At 44.3% G+C, this 18,693-nt stretch overlaps 1 protein-coding gene across 4 annotated transcripts; it reads left to right on the top strand.

Moving 5' to 3' along the window:
- The first annotated feature begins 1,310 nt into the window (after window positions 1-1,310).
- DNAJC16 (DnaJ heat shock protein family (Hsp40) member C16) lies at window positions 1,311-18,628 on the top strand. 4 transcript variants are annotated; one of them, XM_077837189.1, is made up of 15 exons: window positions 1,311-1,376; window positions 3,058-3,243; window positions 5,152-5,218; window positions 5,744-6,077; window positions 7,265-7,449; window positions 8,639-8,743; window positions 9,399-9,557; window positions 10,398-10,528; window positions 11,273-11,456; window positions 12,492-12,674; window positions 12,969-13,045; window positions 13,581-13,661; window positions 13,755-13,850; window positions 14,496-14,666; window positions 15,207-18,628. In XM_077837189.1, exons 2-15 carry the CDS (start codon window positions 3,077-3,079, stop codon window positions 15,604-15,606), a joined length of 2,340 nt encoding a protein of 779 aa, XP_077693315.1. In that variant the 5' UTR covers window positions 1,311-1,376; window positions 3,058-3,076; the 3' UTR covers window positions 15,607-18,628. The 4 variants fall into 4 exon arrangements, with proteins under 4 accessions (XP_077693315.1, XP_077693316.1, XP_077693313.1 ...); XM_077837190.1 differs by lacking the exon at window positions 1,311-1,376 and adding an exon at window positions 1,763-2,256; XM_077837187.1 differs by lacking the exon at window positions 1,311-1,376 and having other exon boundaries at window positions 1,763-3,243; window positions 14,499-14,666.
- The last annotated feature ends 65 nt before the right edge of the window (window positions 18,629-18,693 follow it).

Here is an 18,693-nt window from a genome sequence, read left to right as displayed (position 1 = left end):
CATTTAGGGATCTGGGGCAAACATTGGGGACTGGTCCTGCTTCGAGCAGGGGGTTGGACTAGATGACCTCCTGAGGTCCCTTCCAACCCTGAGATTCTATGATCCTATAAGCCCCTGCTGCACCTTTCTATGACATCCTGTAGCCTTTCCCCTATCTCTGTCAATACTGGTTTTATATGCTCCCCCTTGACAGACAATTACATTCTCCCCCGTCAGGCAGCACTGCACAGCTAACAGCAGTATATTGTGTGCCCACATCCTCTATGCAAGCAGCTGGCATGGGTCAAGATACCAGATTCGATGGACCATGAGTCTGTCCCAGTGCAGTCATTCCTGCATGGAAGAACAAGTTCCATGCACAGATGGAAACTTTACTCGCACCTTGGTGTGAATTTGGAGTTACTCTGCTGAAACCTGTGGCTTTACACTGGTACAATCTGGACAATAGGCAGAATTGGGACCCCAGTGTGTGTGGTCTTTGAGGTTGCTAATAGCTCTACATGTTTGCGTGGAAGCTAAGCAACTTAGGCTATTTTGACTAGGGTTGGCATTTTATACATCTAGTGGGTCAATCATGCTAATTCAGTTACCATGCCAAGAGAGGAGCAGGGGAGAGGGAGAGAAAAAACCATATTGTGAGGCCAAGAAGCCACAGGGTGACGCAGCACCACGGTGACGTGGGCTGACAGCACGACGCAACGTCATGTCGTGACACAGCAGCACCATGGTGACCTGGGCTGACACCAGGGCACATTGGTGCTGGAACTAGGTTTACGGGGGGTGCTCTCTCTTGCACCCGCTGGCTTGAAGGGGTTTCCATTATACACAGGGTTTCCGGTTTACTTCAATGGCTCTCAGCACCCCCACGATAAAAATTGTTCCAGCCCCCCTGCAATGACATGACGTCACGTGGAGACGCGGCACCACGGTGACATGGGCTGACACCAAGACATGACGTCACATGGTGACGCGGCGCCACGGTGACATGGGCTGACACCAAGGTATGACGTCACATTATGAGGCAGCGCCATGGTGACATGGGCTGACACCAAGACACGCCATCACGCCCCAGGTCACGGTGCTGTGACATGGGCCAATACTTCACCATGACATCTCGTCATGATACTCCTGCCTCGACATAAAAGGGGGTTGGTTACAGGATATCCCCCACCTCCGCCTTCTCCGCTTGTATCCCGTCATGCTCTGCAGAATGGTACTCGCTAGCCCTCGGAGCCCCGCGCTGCTCTATGATCCGTGTCTCCTCTCTATGACCGGATGGAGCAGAGAGCGGAAGAGAGCAGTGCGCCGTCTCTATGGTGACGGCGAGAGGCGGGGCCGCGAAGCCGGAAGCGGGGACCGGGTGCCCCGAGCGCAGGGTGGGTATCGGCCCTCCCCCCACCATGGGGTCCCGGCCCGGGGTGGGCGCTGGCCCTTTAAGGGGCTTCGCCATGTGATCTAGGGCTGACCCTCCCCGCGGACCGTCCCGCCCGCTCCGGGGCCCGCGCTCCGAGCGCCGCCCGGGGCCTGGCCAGGGGCAGCGGGGGCGACGGTCGGGGCGCCCGGCTGGGGGGCTGGCGGTGGGGTGAGCCCAGAGCTGCCTGGTGGGAGGCGACCTGGGGTAAAGCGTGGGGCAGCTGCGGGGATGCGGGCAGCGGGGGGTGCTGGCGGGGCCCTGCTGGGGAGCAGCGTTGGGAAGCTCTGGGCGCTTCCTTCCCCCAGTGTCAGGGGGTCCCGAGACGGCTGGGGTGCCCTCTTCCGGGTCCCTTGGCTCCTTTCCCTTCCCCCTGCCCAGGGTAGCCCGAATTGTCAGCAGCTGTGGCTGAAAGCGCTGCTCGGTCCGATCGCACCTGCCCCCACATTGACAGGTCATAACAATACGGTTTTATAAAACCTGAGACATATTTCTTGAGATTTTTTTGAGGGTTGTTTTTAACTTTTAAATGTCCAGTGCTAGGATTTCTCTTTAAACAAATAAATGCCCCCTGCCAGAGAGTGGCTGGAGACCAAGGCTTGCAGCTCTAAGAACCTGATGGCAAAACTGACTGCATTGATTTCCATTGCCCAAGCTGTGAACTATGCAGAATCTAAGCGAAGAGCGTAAACAGTGGAAAAACTGGATTACTAAAAAATCTCCTCCCCTATTACTAATCTGTGATAAATAACATCTGTGAATAAATTTATTTACATTATCTGTTTAGAAATCTCACCCCAGCTGTAAGAAATGGTTTCACTTAACTATGGCAAGTAGTGCTCAAGGTAACTGTGTCAGATTATTAAAAATGTTTTTTTGTATTCTTTCGTTTTATTGAATTGTGTGGTTGGCAGTATTTTAAGTAGTCAACTTGTTGTCATTGTGCATTTAGTTGAAGGAGGTGATTCTGTGGATCTTATACGTGAACAGGAGAGAGAAACAATTTTTGGAAAATACAGTTTTAAAAACACAACAGTGGGGGCTGAGGGGCAGATGTAGTAGCTGAAAATATTCTAGCTCACTTTTTTGGAACTGACTAGAGTTCAGGGTGGCATTGTCCCTTCAGCTAACATGGTCTCATGTAACTGTCAGCCATCAGAGTTCTTTGGTTTCTGATTGCTAGTCTAGTACTAGCATTTTGAAAATTGTACTGGTCCCTTAAGTATCTGCTCGTCTTGATAAATGAATAGATGATGGCATGGCAGAAACAGCTACAGTTTATTGCTTTTTTAATATCTGAAAACTGGTGGCGAACTGCTAGTAGGTGTAAAGCACAGGTCTCTTGCTCTAGAATTCTCAAGATAGAAGCTACTAAAATGTTGAACTGCAGGTGAAGCAAAATGATGATAACTAGAACGATGTGATATTTCATGAAATGCAAGGGCTGGAACAGACTCTCTAACAAATCTTACCTTTTTAGTAGTATAAGACATGAATGCTAGTCCTGGTTGTTTGAAAGAGATGGGACCTTTGGTTTTTCAGATCTTTTGCCAGTGGTCCAGGACTAAATATAGGGGTTCCTGGATTTTGCACCAATCCCTAGTTTTGTACTTCTGTCTTATGCATATGGAAACTCTCCTGTCCAGGTTGCCTAAAGGAAGAGAAATGGAACTGAAAAAGTTAAGCATCTCGTTGGTTGTGGTCCTGGTTCTGGTCTTGGTCCTGCAAATTTTGTCTGCAGTGGATTTTGACCCATACAGAATCCTTGGGGTTAGCAGGACATCCAGCCAGGCTGACATTAAAAAGGCTTATAAGAAGCTCGCCCGGGAATGGTAGGTGGATTAAAATATGTTGTATATTAAATGGTTTCGACAAGGTAGAGTCAGCTATTTTCACCAATGCACCAAATATTTGTGAGAGAAACCATCATCTACAAAATAAAAACAAAGACATTCAAAATTGTACAATAACCATTTTCCCATACTTGCTCTTACCATATTGAATAAAACCATATTCTGAATAGCGAGCCAGCACTTCAGCTGGTGTAAATCAACTTAAATCCACAATAGAACTACACTGATATATTTCAGCTGAGGAGCTGGCCTACTGTTCTTAAGTAAATGTATCTGCTGGTCAGGGAGAAACCTTTTTAAAAAAAAAAAAAAAAAAAGAGAGAGAAGGAACACTGTTTCCTAATAAAGGGCCCAATTATGCAGCCTGAAAGTGAGAAATACTTATTTTCATGAGTAGTCCCATTGAATTCAGTGGCTCTTCTTTTGTGAGTAAGTACTACTCAAGAAGAGGTTTGTAGAATTGGACCTATAATGTTTAGCTATCTTGTTTGCATGTGTATTCTAAGTAAAAGGCTGGTTATACACTATGTTCTGTGTATGTGATGAGAGTCTTGATCCCACATCACTTACTCACACAAATGACCTGTCGACTTCAGTGGGACTGTTCACAGGTACTAAGTATCAGAGGGATAGTCATGTTAGTCTGTATCCACAAAAACTACAAGGAGTCTGGTGGCACCTTAAAGACTAACGGATTTCTTTGGGCATAAGCTTTCATGGGTGAATAAAGAAGTGGGTTTTTTACCCACGAAAGCTTGTGCCCAAAAAAATCTGTCTTCAAGGTGCCACCAGACTCCTCGTTTTTATTCACAGGTTGACAATAAGAACGGCAGGATCTGGCCCTAAATTTTAGCTGTTTGTACACACTGCACATGCTGTAATATTTTCTGATGGTACGAACTTCCGGTTCATCCAATTCTCTGGATATCAGACTCTGGAGGATCTAATATGAAACTTTTTCCCCTCTCCATCTTGTACATTACAAAATATACCATATTGGAAGAGTCAACAAGGGCAGACATTTAAGAAACAAATGTCTTTTAATAACTTCTGTACTATATCTTTAGGGTTGTTGTAGGAATTGCAACAGGATCACAGTCACTAGTTAATTTCTCTAACAGTTTACATGTGCTCCTCACATCCAGTAGCTCAACTGAGTAAATCTATTATTATATATATAAAAAATTGATCACGGCCAACTTCTAATCATTGAGCTTTTTTTAAGTCAAATTTTCAAGATTCCTAAAAGAGGAAGTGAATTAAGCTAAACCAAATTATGACCATAGATTAAGACCTGTTTCATACACTGAAGAGAAGAGCTGATGTAAAGCATCTGGAAAAACATGGTTATCTGAACTACAGAATCTGATAGCTTCTGGGGTCTCATAGAACCTAGGCATTAAGGTTGTGGTCTAATGCTATCATGAAAAACTATTAACATGCAGAATAGAATTGCAGATGTACCAAGTAGCTGCTCTGCCTAATATATAGAGAGCAGCGGCTAAAGCGTGCATCTTTGAAATTGGTAGGATTGTTGCTGAAGGAATTTACTGCCTGCTGTTAAATCAACTTTTTAGCTCCACTTGGACCATTTATTTATGAAATAAAATTCAAAACCGAGAAAATGCTTTTACATACACCACTCAAATCCTATTGAAATTCTTTATGTGGTTCAGCCTGGGTAGAAGAAATAGACTTTTGCCATAAATCTGCATCAGGTGGATTAAGAAGTGGATACCAATAAATGGCATTAATGTCTATGTATCCCGCTTAGTATGAGTATTAAATTGAAGCTGAAAACACTTGTGGCTTGCTGTGACTCCCTGTGATAAATTGCTGATGCTTTCTAAAGGACAAAATCCATTTTCTTTATTTTTTGCATTGTAGGCACCCTGACAAAAACAAGGACCCAGGAGCAGAAGATAAGTTTATACAAATTAGCAAGGCCTATGAGGTATTCAACACTGTGTGGTAACTTTGTGCTGCTTTCAGGATGTATGTTAGAGCCTGGAAATTGCTGTTCATCCTTTACAAGTAGCCTTTACTATTTTCCAGTTATATCTACATGGAACAATTTCTCAGCTCTGTGTATGGAAGAGTAGGGTGGTGGAATCTTTGTCTGGGTTTTCTTGACAAAAACCAGCCCCTGGAAAAGACATGACAGTTCCCTTTCTTGGAGCTCAACTGGGTAGACATTCAGCAAAAGAAATTCTTCTTCCAGGGGTGCTGGAACATTTTTTTTATAGTGGGGGTGCTGAGAGCCATTGAACTAAACTGGAAACCCTGTATATAATGAAAACCACTCCAAGTCAGGGGGTGCTGCAGCCCTAGTTTCAGCATCTATGTCCTCTTCCCAGTGTGTCTGCTCCTTATGGCTATTCAATCATTTTAAGAAGGGGAATTGTCATCCTTCCAGTTCCCTCTCAACATGAGCCAGGTTTTGTTTCTTTTCAACCCTTCTTAACTCTGTGATTGACAGATCCTCTCCAATGAAGAAAAGAGATCAAACTTTGATCGTTACGGAGACGTGGGTGAGAACCAGGGGTACCCTCAGCAGCAGCAGCACCGCCAGTTCCATCACTTCCACGAAAGCTTTTACTTCGATGAATCCTTTTTCCATTTCCCCTTTAACTCGGAGCGACGAGACTCCTCCGATGAGAAGTACTTGCTGCATTTTTCGCACTACGTGAACGAGATTGTACCGGACAGTTTCAAAAAGCCCTACCTCATTAAAATAACCTCGGACTGGTGCTTCAGCTGTATCCACATTGAGCCTGTGTGGAAGGAGGTTGTTCAGGAGCTAGAGGTGCTGGGTAAGAGAAGCAAATTTTAAAAACTCAAGATGCAACGTGTTTTCAGAAAGAGGCTTTCTCAAAGCTTTCCATCCTAGGCCACGGCAACTGACTTCAACTTTTGGGGGTTGTGTTTGAATGTGAATTCAGCCACGGAGTTCCTTTGTGGTTTATAGGTGTGGTGTGAATAGCTTTATTTCTGTTGTTTTCCAGTGTAAGTGGAGGGGCATTGATCTCTTTCTTTTCAACACCAGTCCTCATCAATGAAACTGAGACAGGAAAAATTGAGGTTTAAAACATGAGGAAACACTTTAGATCTGTAGGGCTGGGTCAGTCTCTGAAGGGAGCTGGTGAAAGCCCCATCCCTGGAGATAGCTGCAACTTGACGAGACAAGGCATTAGGAAATCCTTCCCTGGCAGAGGATGGACTGGATGCAGTCTGGGGAGTCTCTTCCATCTCTAAATTCAGTGATTGTCTCCTTTTCTGCTGCAGTATGATTAAACCATTCCTAGTGCCTGCATCACTCTAAATAGCACCAAGGAGTGTTGCATGGTCAGGGACTACTATGTTCTGGCCTGCAATATAAACATTACATTGCCCTTTGATATATACCAGGAATGGTACTGAGATGCAATCTGGAGTCCAGAGGGGGCTGTGAGCCAGCCCATACTTGACCGGAGTCAAGGCCACTATCCTGCAGGACACAGGAGGATGGGAGAAAATTTTGGCACCCAAAATAAAAATCAGGGAACACTGGCAATATATACACTTGTATTCCAGTTAAGTACTTACAATATTCTTGCTCAGGATGAAAATTCCTGTCCCCCTTATGGGTCATCTACATAACCAGAGATAGTCGGTCACAGAGAACACAGAATCCAAAATAAGAGTGCAGGGACCAGAAGTTGCTGCACTGTATATTTAATGTGATTTTTTCCTTGGGGTTTTAACATGCTGAAGAGAGAACCTTTAGGCAGAAGAGTAAGGAGGAGATGGTGCCATTGTTACTTCTTCCTGAGAGCAGAGTAATACAACTCTCCATGGAATGTGAAAAAGGGAAACACTATGTAGTACCAGCTGAATAACTAATCCTCTCGGTGTGCTTGGTAACAGAAGCCACCTTAGTGCTGATTCCCTTTAGGGGAGTTTGGCTCATTCACCCACCATGTCAAGGTAACCCTCTTTTTGGATTGCCCTCCTTTTTCAGGAGTGGGAATTGGAGTTGTCCATGCTGGATATGAGAGACGCCTCGCACATCACCTGGGAGCACACAGCACACCCTCCATTCTGGGACTCATTAATGGGAAAATAGCCTTCTTCCACAATGCGGTCATTCGAGAAAACCTGCGGCAGTTTGTGGAGAGCCTTCTTCCAGGGAACCTCATCGAGAAGGTACGTGACAGGGAGATCAGCGTGTTCAGATTCTGGTAAGTAGTAGTGTGTGCTAAGCACTTGGATCTTTTTGTTGTCTCTGACACATCATCTGAAGGAGTCAGTCTCTGATGTGACCTTTGTATTGGGGGTGTCAGAAGTTTCTGAAGCTATTTGCAATGGCCTTAATCAAGGGAGAATGGCGGTTTGGATGAGTGAAGTCGTTATAGCTATGAATGCTGGAGGCAGTTTTGAAGGAAACACTACATTCACGCACAAGATGGAATTTTTCTCCATCGTTCCCTGTGCATGGTGAGATAGGTGCCAGAGCTGGCAGCAGGACACTCCCCCTCACTGATGATACCCCACTTACCATAACTCCCGTCCTTCAGGGTTAACTGCAGTGCTTCATGGTAAGCATTTGATCGTACACGTGGCTCACTTTAGGGCTCGTAACCACACGGGTGCAATTTGACACTGTCTGGGACTACACCAGAGATAGTCACAACTATATTAAGGATTAGTGTTTGAACTCTGCTTGGAGGATAGCCATGTCCAGGTTCCAAAATGGTGCTCCGGTGTGGACGTGACGTTAGAGACTATCACTGTATGTCTCTTCCCCTCCCCTTGCCCACTTCTGCAAAATGATAAGTACCTCTTGCAAGATTTTCTGTATTCTCAACTCCTGCTGATATTTAGGCCTGACATAAAGCCTACTGAAGTGAATAGGGTATCATTCTGTTGACTTCAGCAGGCTTTAAATCAGGCCTTTAAATGGGAGTTGAGCGCACTAAGCCCTTTTGGAAGACAGAGTTTTTTTATCACTAGAGTCATTTTAAAATAAACATATTGTTTGACTTCTACTCTGCCCTTTTTGCTTATTCCCCATCTGAAGTCATAATCCTCAGTAATGACCACCAGTTAGTTGCTGTGGAAATGATTGTGATGCCACTGAGAATTTATGACATCAAGTCAGGAAAGATCAGCAAAAGCAGAGAGAACGGTTAGTGTAAAAATCCTGGTTTTGCAAAAATCGCCTTAGCGTGAAAAGATGTATGGGCACAATTGTCCTTTACCAAAAAAAAAAAAAACACCCATGAGATTTTGGCATCTTTTTAGGACCCAATTCTAATGCAGCCATTTAACCTTATTGAACTTTAGTTTTCTGAATGTATTGAGGTTGAAACTAACTGTCTGTTTTACATTTAAGATTACAGATAAAAATTATGTCCGATTCCTGTCAAACTGGAAGAAAGAAAATAAACCCCATGTCCTTCTGTTTGATCATATGCCAGTAGTGCCATTGTTATACAAGGTAATGTACTTGTGTTTGTGTGTTATCTCTGGCATTTGGATAGCTTTGTAAATCCACCTGTCTTAGCAGAGAATGGGATCTCGGTGTAGGCACAGGCTGGATGGTTCTTCTAAGTAGCATTATCCACCCTGAACACCCAGCAATTTCATGTGTGTTATTTGGAGACTGCATGGTCAGGTGACCTGCTTCTGCTAACTATTTTAAACATCTGAATATGAGTAGAACTTACTTTTCTTGCCATAGACAGATCTCTAGTGGGAGTAAGGGCATGGGTGGTGTTGGGGGCAAGGGGAGAAGTCATCATTCCTTTCCCATCACAAATAGTTAATGATCCAGGCCATTTGGGCACCGCATCTAGTTTGAGGACGATGAGTTGCTAAAGAAACATCTGGCAAGATATAGAATGTTAAATTGTAAAATAAAGCTATGGATCCCGCCAACCTTCCTCTGTCATGAGGAAGAAGCTAACTGTGTAATAAGCCTAGTAAAGGGAATGGGCTGACGTTGCGTGTCATTTGGCTGTTACAATGGTGAGTGTTGTAGACTTAACAGTGCTGCGGAGGCTATGGGGAAATAATCACCATAAGCTGTACTGGGGAAGAATCAAAGCATGATCTGCAATGTAAACATGCACTGGACCTCTGTTTCCCTCTAGCTCACTGCTTTTGCGTACAGAGATTATTTGTCCTTTGGATACGTGTATGTTGGACTCAGAGGGACTGAAGAGTTGTCCAGACAATATAACATCAATGTCTACACCCCCACCATGATGATCTTCAAGGAACACGTTGATAAACCTGCCGATGTTATTCAGGTATCACTTCGTGGTCTGCGTCTTTGTCTGTCTGTCTGGGTTTTAAGTAAAAAATATAGTAACTGCTTTTCTGGCCTGTTTCTTACATCAGAAGTTGGTCAGTGGAGCATTTCAAACCAACTCTGGGTTGGATGGGAGCAGAAATTCAAGCTTCAGAAGGATGTCTTGAACGAATGTCAGGGAGCGAGGGAGCTCTGTAGGTTTCAACAAGGATCTTAACTTGGAGGATAACTGGTGATAGTTTTGCTTTTCATTGGAACATAGTTTTGTAGCTAAGCTGATGGGAGGAGGGCAGGTCTTTGGGTTTCAGTGGAGCAGTGACTGTACAGAGAGTGGGCAGCTCTTAATTAATTCAGCTTTGTCAGATATCGTTAGTCTCCTTGGAAGAACCCTTGGCTCTGAGGAATTCCTTAGAGAGACTAGTCCATGAGACTTAGAGGTTTCACAGAGAAAGTGAATTAATAGTGAAAGGCTGCATATGGGATATGCCCAAACCTTTGTTCTTGTGCAGGTACACCCCAGTAAAATGCTGGGTCATCAGAAGCCTTCGGTCACTGTTGCACTTTCTGACAGTTGGGATTTTAATATTACTGGATGCTCTGATTTTTTTGATTTTTTTTTCCCCTCAGCTCCAACAGCTGTTTAATTCTCCTTCTCCAGGGGCAGTCATGAGTGGCCATGCTTCCAATCTCCCAAACATCTCTTCCATTGTGTAAAACATCTTGTTGACCTTCATCATGGTGACCCTTTAACACTAGAGCATTCATGTTCCTTGAGAGCTGAATATCCTTCTGGTTTAGCTGAACAATGCTGATCTTCTGTTTGCTTTGTCCTTTCTAGGCACGAGAGATGAAAAAGCAGCTCATTGATGACTTCCTTTCCCAGAACAAGTTCCTTCTGGCAGCCAGGCTCACCAACCAAAAACTGTTTCATGAGCTGTGTCCTGTGAAGAAGTCTCACCGTCAGCGGAAGTAAGGCTCGCTGCAATGGAGATCCTCCTATCCTCATGCACAGCTACTCCTGGTGGCTGCTTACAGGCGACCTCTCGTTTAACTGTCTGGGGGGGTCCATAAAGGGGTTCATTGGAAGAATAGAAATTGCTAGACGGGATCAGAGCAGTGGTTCATGTAGTCCAGTATCCTGTCACCATCAGTGACCAGTGCCAAATGCTTCACAGGGATGTCCAAGAAGCCCTTCAGTGGCAGTGATGGGACAACCTGCCCTCAGGGGAGTTTCCTCCACACTCCTAATAATTCAAGGTTAGGTCTATATGCCTTCAGAAGTGTTGAGGGGGGTCTCTCTATATTTAGTATGAGAATTTTGGATGTTCTTCTTACACATCTAAATGTCTAATCTGTTTTTGAATCCTGCTAAGATCTTGGCCTCTGTCCCGTGGCAATGAGTCCCAGAAGCTAATTGTGTGTGTGAAGGAGCTTCCTTTTATCAGTTTCAAACGTGCCACTTTTCAGTTCTGTTCACTATCCCTTATTCTTGTATTATGGAATAGAATACCTTGCAGTAACTCTGTGGGGACAGGAACATAGAAGATGGGAAGGACTGAGATAGGAACATTGAGCAATAGAGTGTATAAGAAGATAGACACGATGAAGTGTCCCTCTGGCTCATCAGGGTCCGTTCTAGCTGGCAGGCTGGGTTTGTTATTCCTTTGTGTCTCCAGGCCTGCTGTGAATCCTCCATTTCATTGTGTTGTCTAGGTACTGTGTGGTTTTACTTACTGGCGAGGGTGACAAGTTTGCTAGGACCTATGAGGCATTTGTGGCCTTTGCTCTGGCAAACACGAAAGACACCGTGAGGTTTGTGCATATCTACAACGACCGTCAGCGAGACTTTGCCCATGCCTTGCTGATGGATGATGAGAAATATTGGGGGAAATCTGCTGTGAGTGTCACATTTTCCTTCTGCCTAATCTGTAATTCAGTCTCTCTCTTTCTCTGAACTTTACACTTTTTCACCCCAAACTCAAAAATGTTGCGGGGGGAGAGAACATTGCTGCTGCTTCTTTGAAATATTATGGGAGCATGTTATGGGCAGGATCAGGCCTTCTACTTCTGACAAATCCTCTTGTATTGCATGGTGGTATGCTCTGCCTCAGGTCAGATCTTCATTGTGTTGTGTATTGCAATTCTCTTCTTTTTGATCTGTCCTGATCTCAGCCCTGATCTCAGCTCTCTAGACTCAAGCATGTGCAGAACACGACTGCCTGCCTTCTGACATGTACAAAGTGTAACCTCATCATCTTCCATTCTCATGATTCCACTGGCACTGTTCATTTCGCTGTCCAATTCAGAATTGTCCTCTTTGATGTTAAACCCCTCGATGAACTTGCTCCTGCCAGTCTCATGGATGGACCTTGTCTCTCTCTACTCCTTCCCAAACTACTCCTACTTATTTAGCACTGTTCCGTTCTGTCATTTCACTCTGTCACTCCAGTCTTCATGTGAGAGCTTTGTCCTCTGCAGCTCCTCCTATTTGAAATGACCTTCCTATGTCTCACCACCAAATCCACTGTTTTATTTCACATCTCTGCTGAGAAAACATCCCTCTTTTTCCTCCTTGCCTATGCTTCTTAATTACTGTCCTTCTGGCTAACTCTAATGTGATGTGGAATGCAGTGTGTAGGGAAAACACTATGCAAAATAAGTGTTACGCTTCCAATGAACAGGAGCTGGGGTTTAGAGAACACGTGCTGTTCATCTCTATTCCTGTTGGGTATTATGGAACATGTGGCATATTTTAATACTTGTTCCCATCCCGCTGTTGTGCCCACTCTTTGACATTGGTGTTGTGAGAGATTAACTGAAATAGCTGTTTTTAATCTGGATCCTCGTGCTGAATTCTCATTTGACACATCAAGTCTTTCTTCCGAGTTGGTATCTTGTTCCCTGAAGCTTGTGGTGATGTTGATTTGTCCAGGTGGCCATCTTGGAAAGGCGCAATAATGTAGGAAGAGTGGTCTATAAAATCTTGGAAGATGCCTGGAAGGGCAGCGAAGAGGATAACTTCATGCTTTTGGATTTTCTGGCTCAGTTAAGAACAGACCCTGGTCTTCTCTCTTCAGACACTGTCCTGCCAGACTTGAATGATGAACTTGCTCCTGTAAGTATTCTCAGCTTTGTAGAGACATAACGAACCTATGTTAGTTGGTTCTAGTTAACTCTAAGACTGCACTGCTGTGGTCAGTGATGGGAATTGAACCTAGAGGTTTGAGTATTGGAGAGGCAAGACTCTTTCACTGTGTACCCATCAGCTTCAGGGGGCAGCCCCTGTTCTCTGAGGTAGTTGAGCTGGTTTGGACATGGGGTGCAGAGGGGATAGTGACATAGTTGATGTGTTTCTTCACACGTGGGGGAAGAGCAGCCACCTTCTCACTGACCTGTTGTATCTTTACAGGTGTTCTTTCTCCGATGGCTCTACTCTGCAATAGAGTATGTCTCAGACGTCTGGGATAGCGTATTTCATAATAACTGGTATGGAATCCCATTTAAAATATCAATATAGCTCTTATTTTTTGTATAGATGTAATAGCCCTCTGTCTTGCCTGAGGATAAATTCAAAAGCGAATCAAGATATGGAGGTATCTGACAGGGACAGAAGGAGGCATATATATCTTTTCTTGGAGAGAGGAGAGGAACTGTGGGCCAGTGAAGCTTGACTTCTGCCTCATCTTCTGGGTAGCTGGTTGAGCTGTGAAGCTGAGGTCTGCCCCTGGATTTTGTGCTCCTGAAAACACACTGCTCCTCTTGGCAGTAGTCCTGGCTTGGCTGTCTTGCTGTGCTGGTTTTCATTAGCATTTAGGGTATTTTAAAAACATTCTTCCGTTTGTCTCCTGGCTTTTCATTAGGAGATAAGAATGATGAGAGAGCTTCCATTAAAGCCCTTCAACCAGGAGACAGTCAGTTCAAGGAAAATTATATGCTATTATCTGGGGTGGAAGGAAGCTGAAAACCTGAGGCAGAGGTTGACTGTAGGAACTCAGAACTAACTGCAAACCTTTTCTCTTAGGCGGGAAATGATGCCACTTCTGTCCCTGATCTTCTCAGCCCTCTTCATTCTCTTTGGCACTGTTATCGTTCAGGCTTTCAGGTGAGTACCTACGAGACCATCTGTTGGAGCCTTACAGACCAGATTTCAGCATCTCAGTTGAAACTTACCCTATTTTAAAATGCTCCTTTGCAGTGACTCGAGCGACGAGAGAGACTCTCCTCTCCCCCAGAAAGAAGAACCCAATGAAAAGAATGAAAAGAATGACACGGCCTTCAGCAAAGAGAACAGGTTTCTCCTGCTAACTCCTTCCAGCACTAGTCAGGCCTTCTTTGCACCTCCACTTTCCTGCTCAAGAGGCTTGGTGGGGCATAGTCTTGCTCCTACTGCCTTTCCCCCAGGCAGAGAGGGCAGGTTGGGGAAGGGCAGTGGGTAGGTAGTAGGGAAGTAATGGAGCTGGTGTGACTGAAAGGCAGCATGTGAACAGCAGTGCATGGGTCAGTTTGGTGTAGCTGATATAAAGCGTGCATGGTTGAATGGGCACAGCTATCGGCCAATCCGTGGAAAGCAACAAATTGAATATTTGGGACCAAAAGTCCCTTCGAGGTAGAGAACTGGAAAGTAGCTGTTACCTGAGCTGTGACTGAAACCCGTCATACAAGGGAGCCACTGCTAAGTTCTTTGAACTAGCAACAGACTAGTGGCTATACAGCCAACTTCTTTCCATCCACCCAACTCTCTCCGTCTCCTACATTTAAAAGCTATCCTTCTCCCGCCATACAGTCACTTAGAAACCCATGTGTTTGCCCCTAGACAAATGCTTTGTGGAGTGATGAAGGAGAAAAGACAATGATTTGCCAAACAGCATCTAATCCTTAACCTTTAGCATTTACTGTCCTTTGCTCCTTTTTCACTTGAGTCGTTCTCTCTGCCCAGCAGGATTCCCAAAAAGGGCTTTGTTGAAGTGACTGAGCTAACAGATGTTACCTATACTAGTAATCTGGTGCGCCTGAGGCCAGGTCACATGAATGTGGTTCTGATCCTTTCCAACCCCACCAAAACCAGCCTGCTTCAGAAGTTTGCCCTGGAAGTCTACACATTCACAGGGTATGTACGGAGTTCCTCGTTGGGCTTCTGCTATGGTCTTAATGGTCTGTGTAGTGTTCTGCAGTGAATAGGCTTGGGGTGTGTATTGTTGCATTGCTTCGTCACGTGTATGCTTGCATGCTTGCTCCCAAGAACATCTTCAGCTTCATGTGGGTGCTTGCACCTGTGAGAGGGCTTAAATGGGTAGCCGTTTGATAGCCAGCATTAAATGGGTTGGTGGGCTCAGTCCCCTTTGTAATGGATGGATGTCCTCCGCTCTGCCACTAGTGCAACTGGTGATCTCAGCGGAGAGGCCAAGGACTGGATGGGCCATGGAGCCTGAACTCTCCCCTCCAGGTATATCTACTGCCACTTATGCTGTGCCTGTGTTCGGACAAATACAGGGCCCCACTTTCCAGGGCTGTAAGTCAGTCAAAATAGTGTGCGCAAAAAATAAATTACTCCAACCCTCCTTCAGTTTCTAACTTTGATGTTTCCTGTGTGGTGTCTGGTCTGAATTGGAACACAGTCTAAATTGTCTCCCTCTCACTTGTTCTGCAGGAGCAGTTGTCTTCATTTCTCCTTCCTGAGTCTCGATAAGCATAGAGAATGGCTGGAGTATTTGTTAGAATTTGCCCAGGATGCTGCCCCCATTCCAAATCAATACGATAAACATTTCCTGGAGCGCGACTACACCGGTTACGTCCTAGCTCTAAATGGCCACAAGAAATACTTCTGCCTCTTCAAGCCTCACAGATCAGGGGATGAAGGGGGAACCATGGGGTCCTGTGAGGATTATGACCCCTTGCTACACACAGGAGAAGCCCGAGGAAAATCCTCCTGCAGTCCAGGATCCAAACAAGTTAAAAACAAATTAAGCAAGTTGTCCTTATGGATGGAACGTCTCTTAGAAGGTTCCTTACAAAGGTTCTATATTCCATCCTGGCCTGCATTAGACTGAAGGGATTTAAAAGAGATTCTAACACTACAAACTTTTTAAGATGACAACCATGGACAATTCTTTCCAGGAATAAACAGTCATGACAAATGGACAGTAGGTTTTAGATGAACTCTCCTAGGCCCAGTGAGTAGAAGTATCTTCCTTCATCTTTGACCTAGGAGTGAAAGATGAAACATACTGAAGTCCTCTGTACCAAATTGTTCTTGTATTTGAATGCTGTACTATCTAAGACAAAACCCAGTCTATTTCCCTTTTATTTCCTGCTCACCGCATCGCCTCTGTCCAGTCTCTTGTTTGTTCTCAGTTGAAGAAAACCTGTGAGTTCTTCGCAACGGTGACTCAGTTTGGACTGAACACAATGAACTTGTTACATAGGTCAGGTCCCCTTCCCAATGCTCAGCCCATAGTGCATGGTGTGATACTGGGAAGACCCTACAGAATCTCCCCAGCCTCTGAAACTCTGAAAGGCCTCATACCAAGCATTCTTTATTTATCAGCTTTCCCTGCGGTGAGTGATTTAGGAGTGTGGTTACAGTAAATACTGTAAAGATGTTGAGCCATTTAAATGTACATTGTTTTTCAGATGCCTTTTTGCTTCTGTCGATTTTTAGACTGTCTTCTTAGAGCCATAACTTTACCCACGTCCTCAGATTGTAGGCATAAGCTGCTATGAGCCAGTAGACATGTAAAAGAAAACTTCAATACCTGCTAGTGAATCAACTTGGACGCCTTTCAAACAACAATGGTACATCTCTAGTACAATATCGACACTTCTTTGTATCAAGGAACTTAATTCTTTAATGACTGTATTTTTGAACTATGTTGCCCAACAAATGCTGTCATCAGATCATTTGTTACATATGGAACTAGTTTGGCTGTAGACAGACGTTTACAAGATGCGTAGTTTCAGCTTCTCTCACTTTGTTTTTATCCTCAGCTAAAAGGTTTCTGAACATACAGGTTGCCTTTTTTTCCCTTCTTTTAAACCTATGGTTCAGTGTAAAACTGGAATGGTTCTAGGCTGTGGAGTTACTGTACTTAAGTATAACAAATGGGCTCTCCTACCAGCCATTTGGCTTGCCCAGGGAGCTGGCTTTTTGTTAGTGACAAGTAGTCAACAAAGAAATGGTCTCTTGCTGCTACCTGAACGTTAAGGTAAATGGGAAAGGTTTCTTTTCAAAGCAGGGAACTGTAATCTTGTGACACTGCTACTTCCTTTTTTCTCTCTGTTAATCCGTGTGGACACAGTCACTTTATCTGATGCTTGCTGTAAACTTAATAAACTTCTCCAAAGTGACCTGGATAGGAATCTGAGGCTTCCACGTGAATGGATCACGTTATGGTACATGATGGCCAAATTCTGCATGAGTTTTCCTCTCATTCAGATTGAGATTAACTCCTGAGTAGATTTCTGAACCTTACTGTAAAGCACTCCTACAAGCATGGGGGTTTACTTAAAAACCTCACTACCCTCCGTGCTTCAACTAAGGAAAGAGCACTTGAACAATAATCATAATGCTCTTATATATAAGGGTACTGTCAGGTTAAAATATTAGACTCAACCGACCTTCCCTATGTTACTTAAACCAATGGAGTTTAATCTGTAAAGTCCTAACTCCAGCGTGAACCCTTTTGATTATGAAGCACAGGGTGTGAGAGGGAAGAAGTGGATTTTTCTTCTGAGGAGAGATGCAGCAATAAAATGCTGAAAACCCCCTTCCATTAGACTGACCCTAAACTAACCTGAAGCAGCAGACTGACTTTTCACTCTTTATGCTGTTTCTGTTGAAGCCGGTGCTTTAGTTGCCTTGGGTAATGAAATAGCCTGGTTATTTTCTTGTGTTGGTAGCCAGTTCTGCCTTTTGGGTCTTGCATGGTTTAACACAGTGCTGTAAACCCCAGAGTTGGACACACTGCAGAAAAAAATCCAAATTTAAAAAGAAAATTTTTGATACGCTAAACACAGCAGAACAATGTCTCCAGGAGTGGGTTAGGCCTAGAAGGATCATTTACAAAAGCTGGCTGTTACTATCTCTTCTCCTAGTCATAAACCAGTGTCAAACTTTAGGGCTTTAATCTAAGGGCCCAAGTGTGCTATGTAGAAGAAATCCCCCCTGTCTAAGGACCCAGGAAAAGGCTATAGGCATTACTTAAACCCTATATTGAGGCTCCAGTGGTATGTAGGCCTTGTGTGTGTTCTCTACAGAGGGGTGACTCTTACTCTGTGTATAAACACCTATTGATGTGGGTCTTGTGGACAGACCACTCGCAGTAATACACCCTCAGGAAATAGCCAACTGTGGGTGCTACAGATTCCATTCAGTTACGGATAAAAGTGAATGCAGAACAAAGTTGCAGGAGGTCAAACCAGCTCATTTGTAAAAGTACATGATTTATTATTAGTGCATTGTATTTTTAGGGAGACGCGACGCTTTCATGGGCTCAGGCACACCCCAACTGTTCTGAATTCATCATCTGTTCAGCAAGGGTAGCACTGCTCTGATATCCAGCTAGTTGCATTATTCATCTGGGGCAGAAGACCAGTCACAGGACCTCTCTGCTGCTTGGAATTGAATGTCTCTGCTTTCCCTCCACCCTTTTCCAGATGCTTTCCAAACCTAAATATAAGCTTTTTAAACGTAAAACTCCCAGAAATTGAAGCGAAACATCGTTACAACACAGGGAAACGTAGCCTAGAGTCCAAATACTGTACCTGCCCTTTCCCCTTAACTGGGTGTGGTACACAGCAGCTTCGCAGCGATGGCTGACATATATATGTGGTCAGTAAAAGCTTGCCAGGAACTAATATAATAATGCAGCCTGGGAGATTGGATTGAAAAGCAGGTAAATATTTTGCACTTTTGATACTCTTGGGGGGGGGGGAGGGAATAATTTATTTGGCAAATGTCTTTTTTTAATTTTTGTTTTGTATTTGTGAACAGGCACTGATAATGTCATTTTGTTTTAAGATTATTACAGATTCGCAACTGAAATAAACTATTTTAATGTGAGACAATGAGGTGGCCCTGCATTTTAATTGACAAACTGTGCGTTGTGGCGTACGTGAGTGTACGTGAGTTAATTGCA

The sequence above is a fragment of the Eretmochelys imbricata genome, chromosome 18 (assembly GCF_965152235.1).
Source record: "Eretmochelys imbricata isolate rEreImb1 chromosome 18, rEreImb1.hap1, whole genome shotgun sequence".
Classification (NCBI taxonomy): domain Eukaryota; kingdom Metazoa; phylum Chordata; order Testudines; family Cheloniidae; genus Eretmochelys; species Eretmochelys imbricata.
Note: the sequence above shows the minus strand (reverse complement) of the source record. Positions and strands in the feature narration are given on the sequence as shown.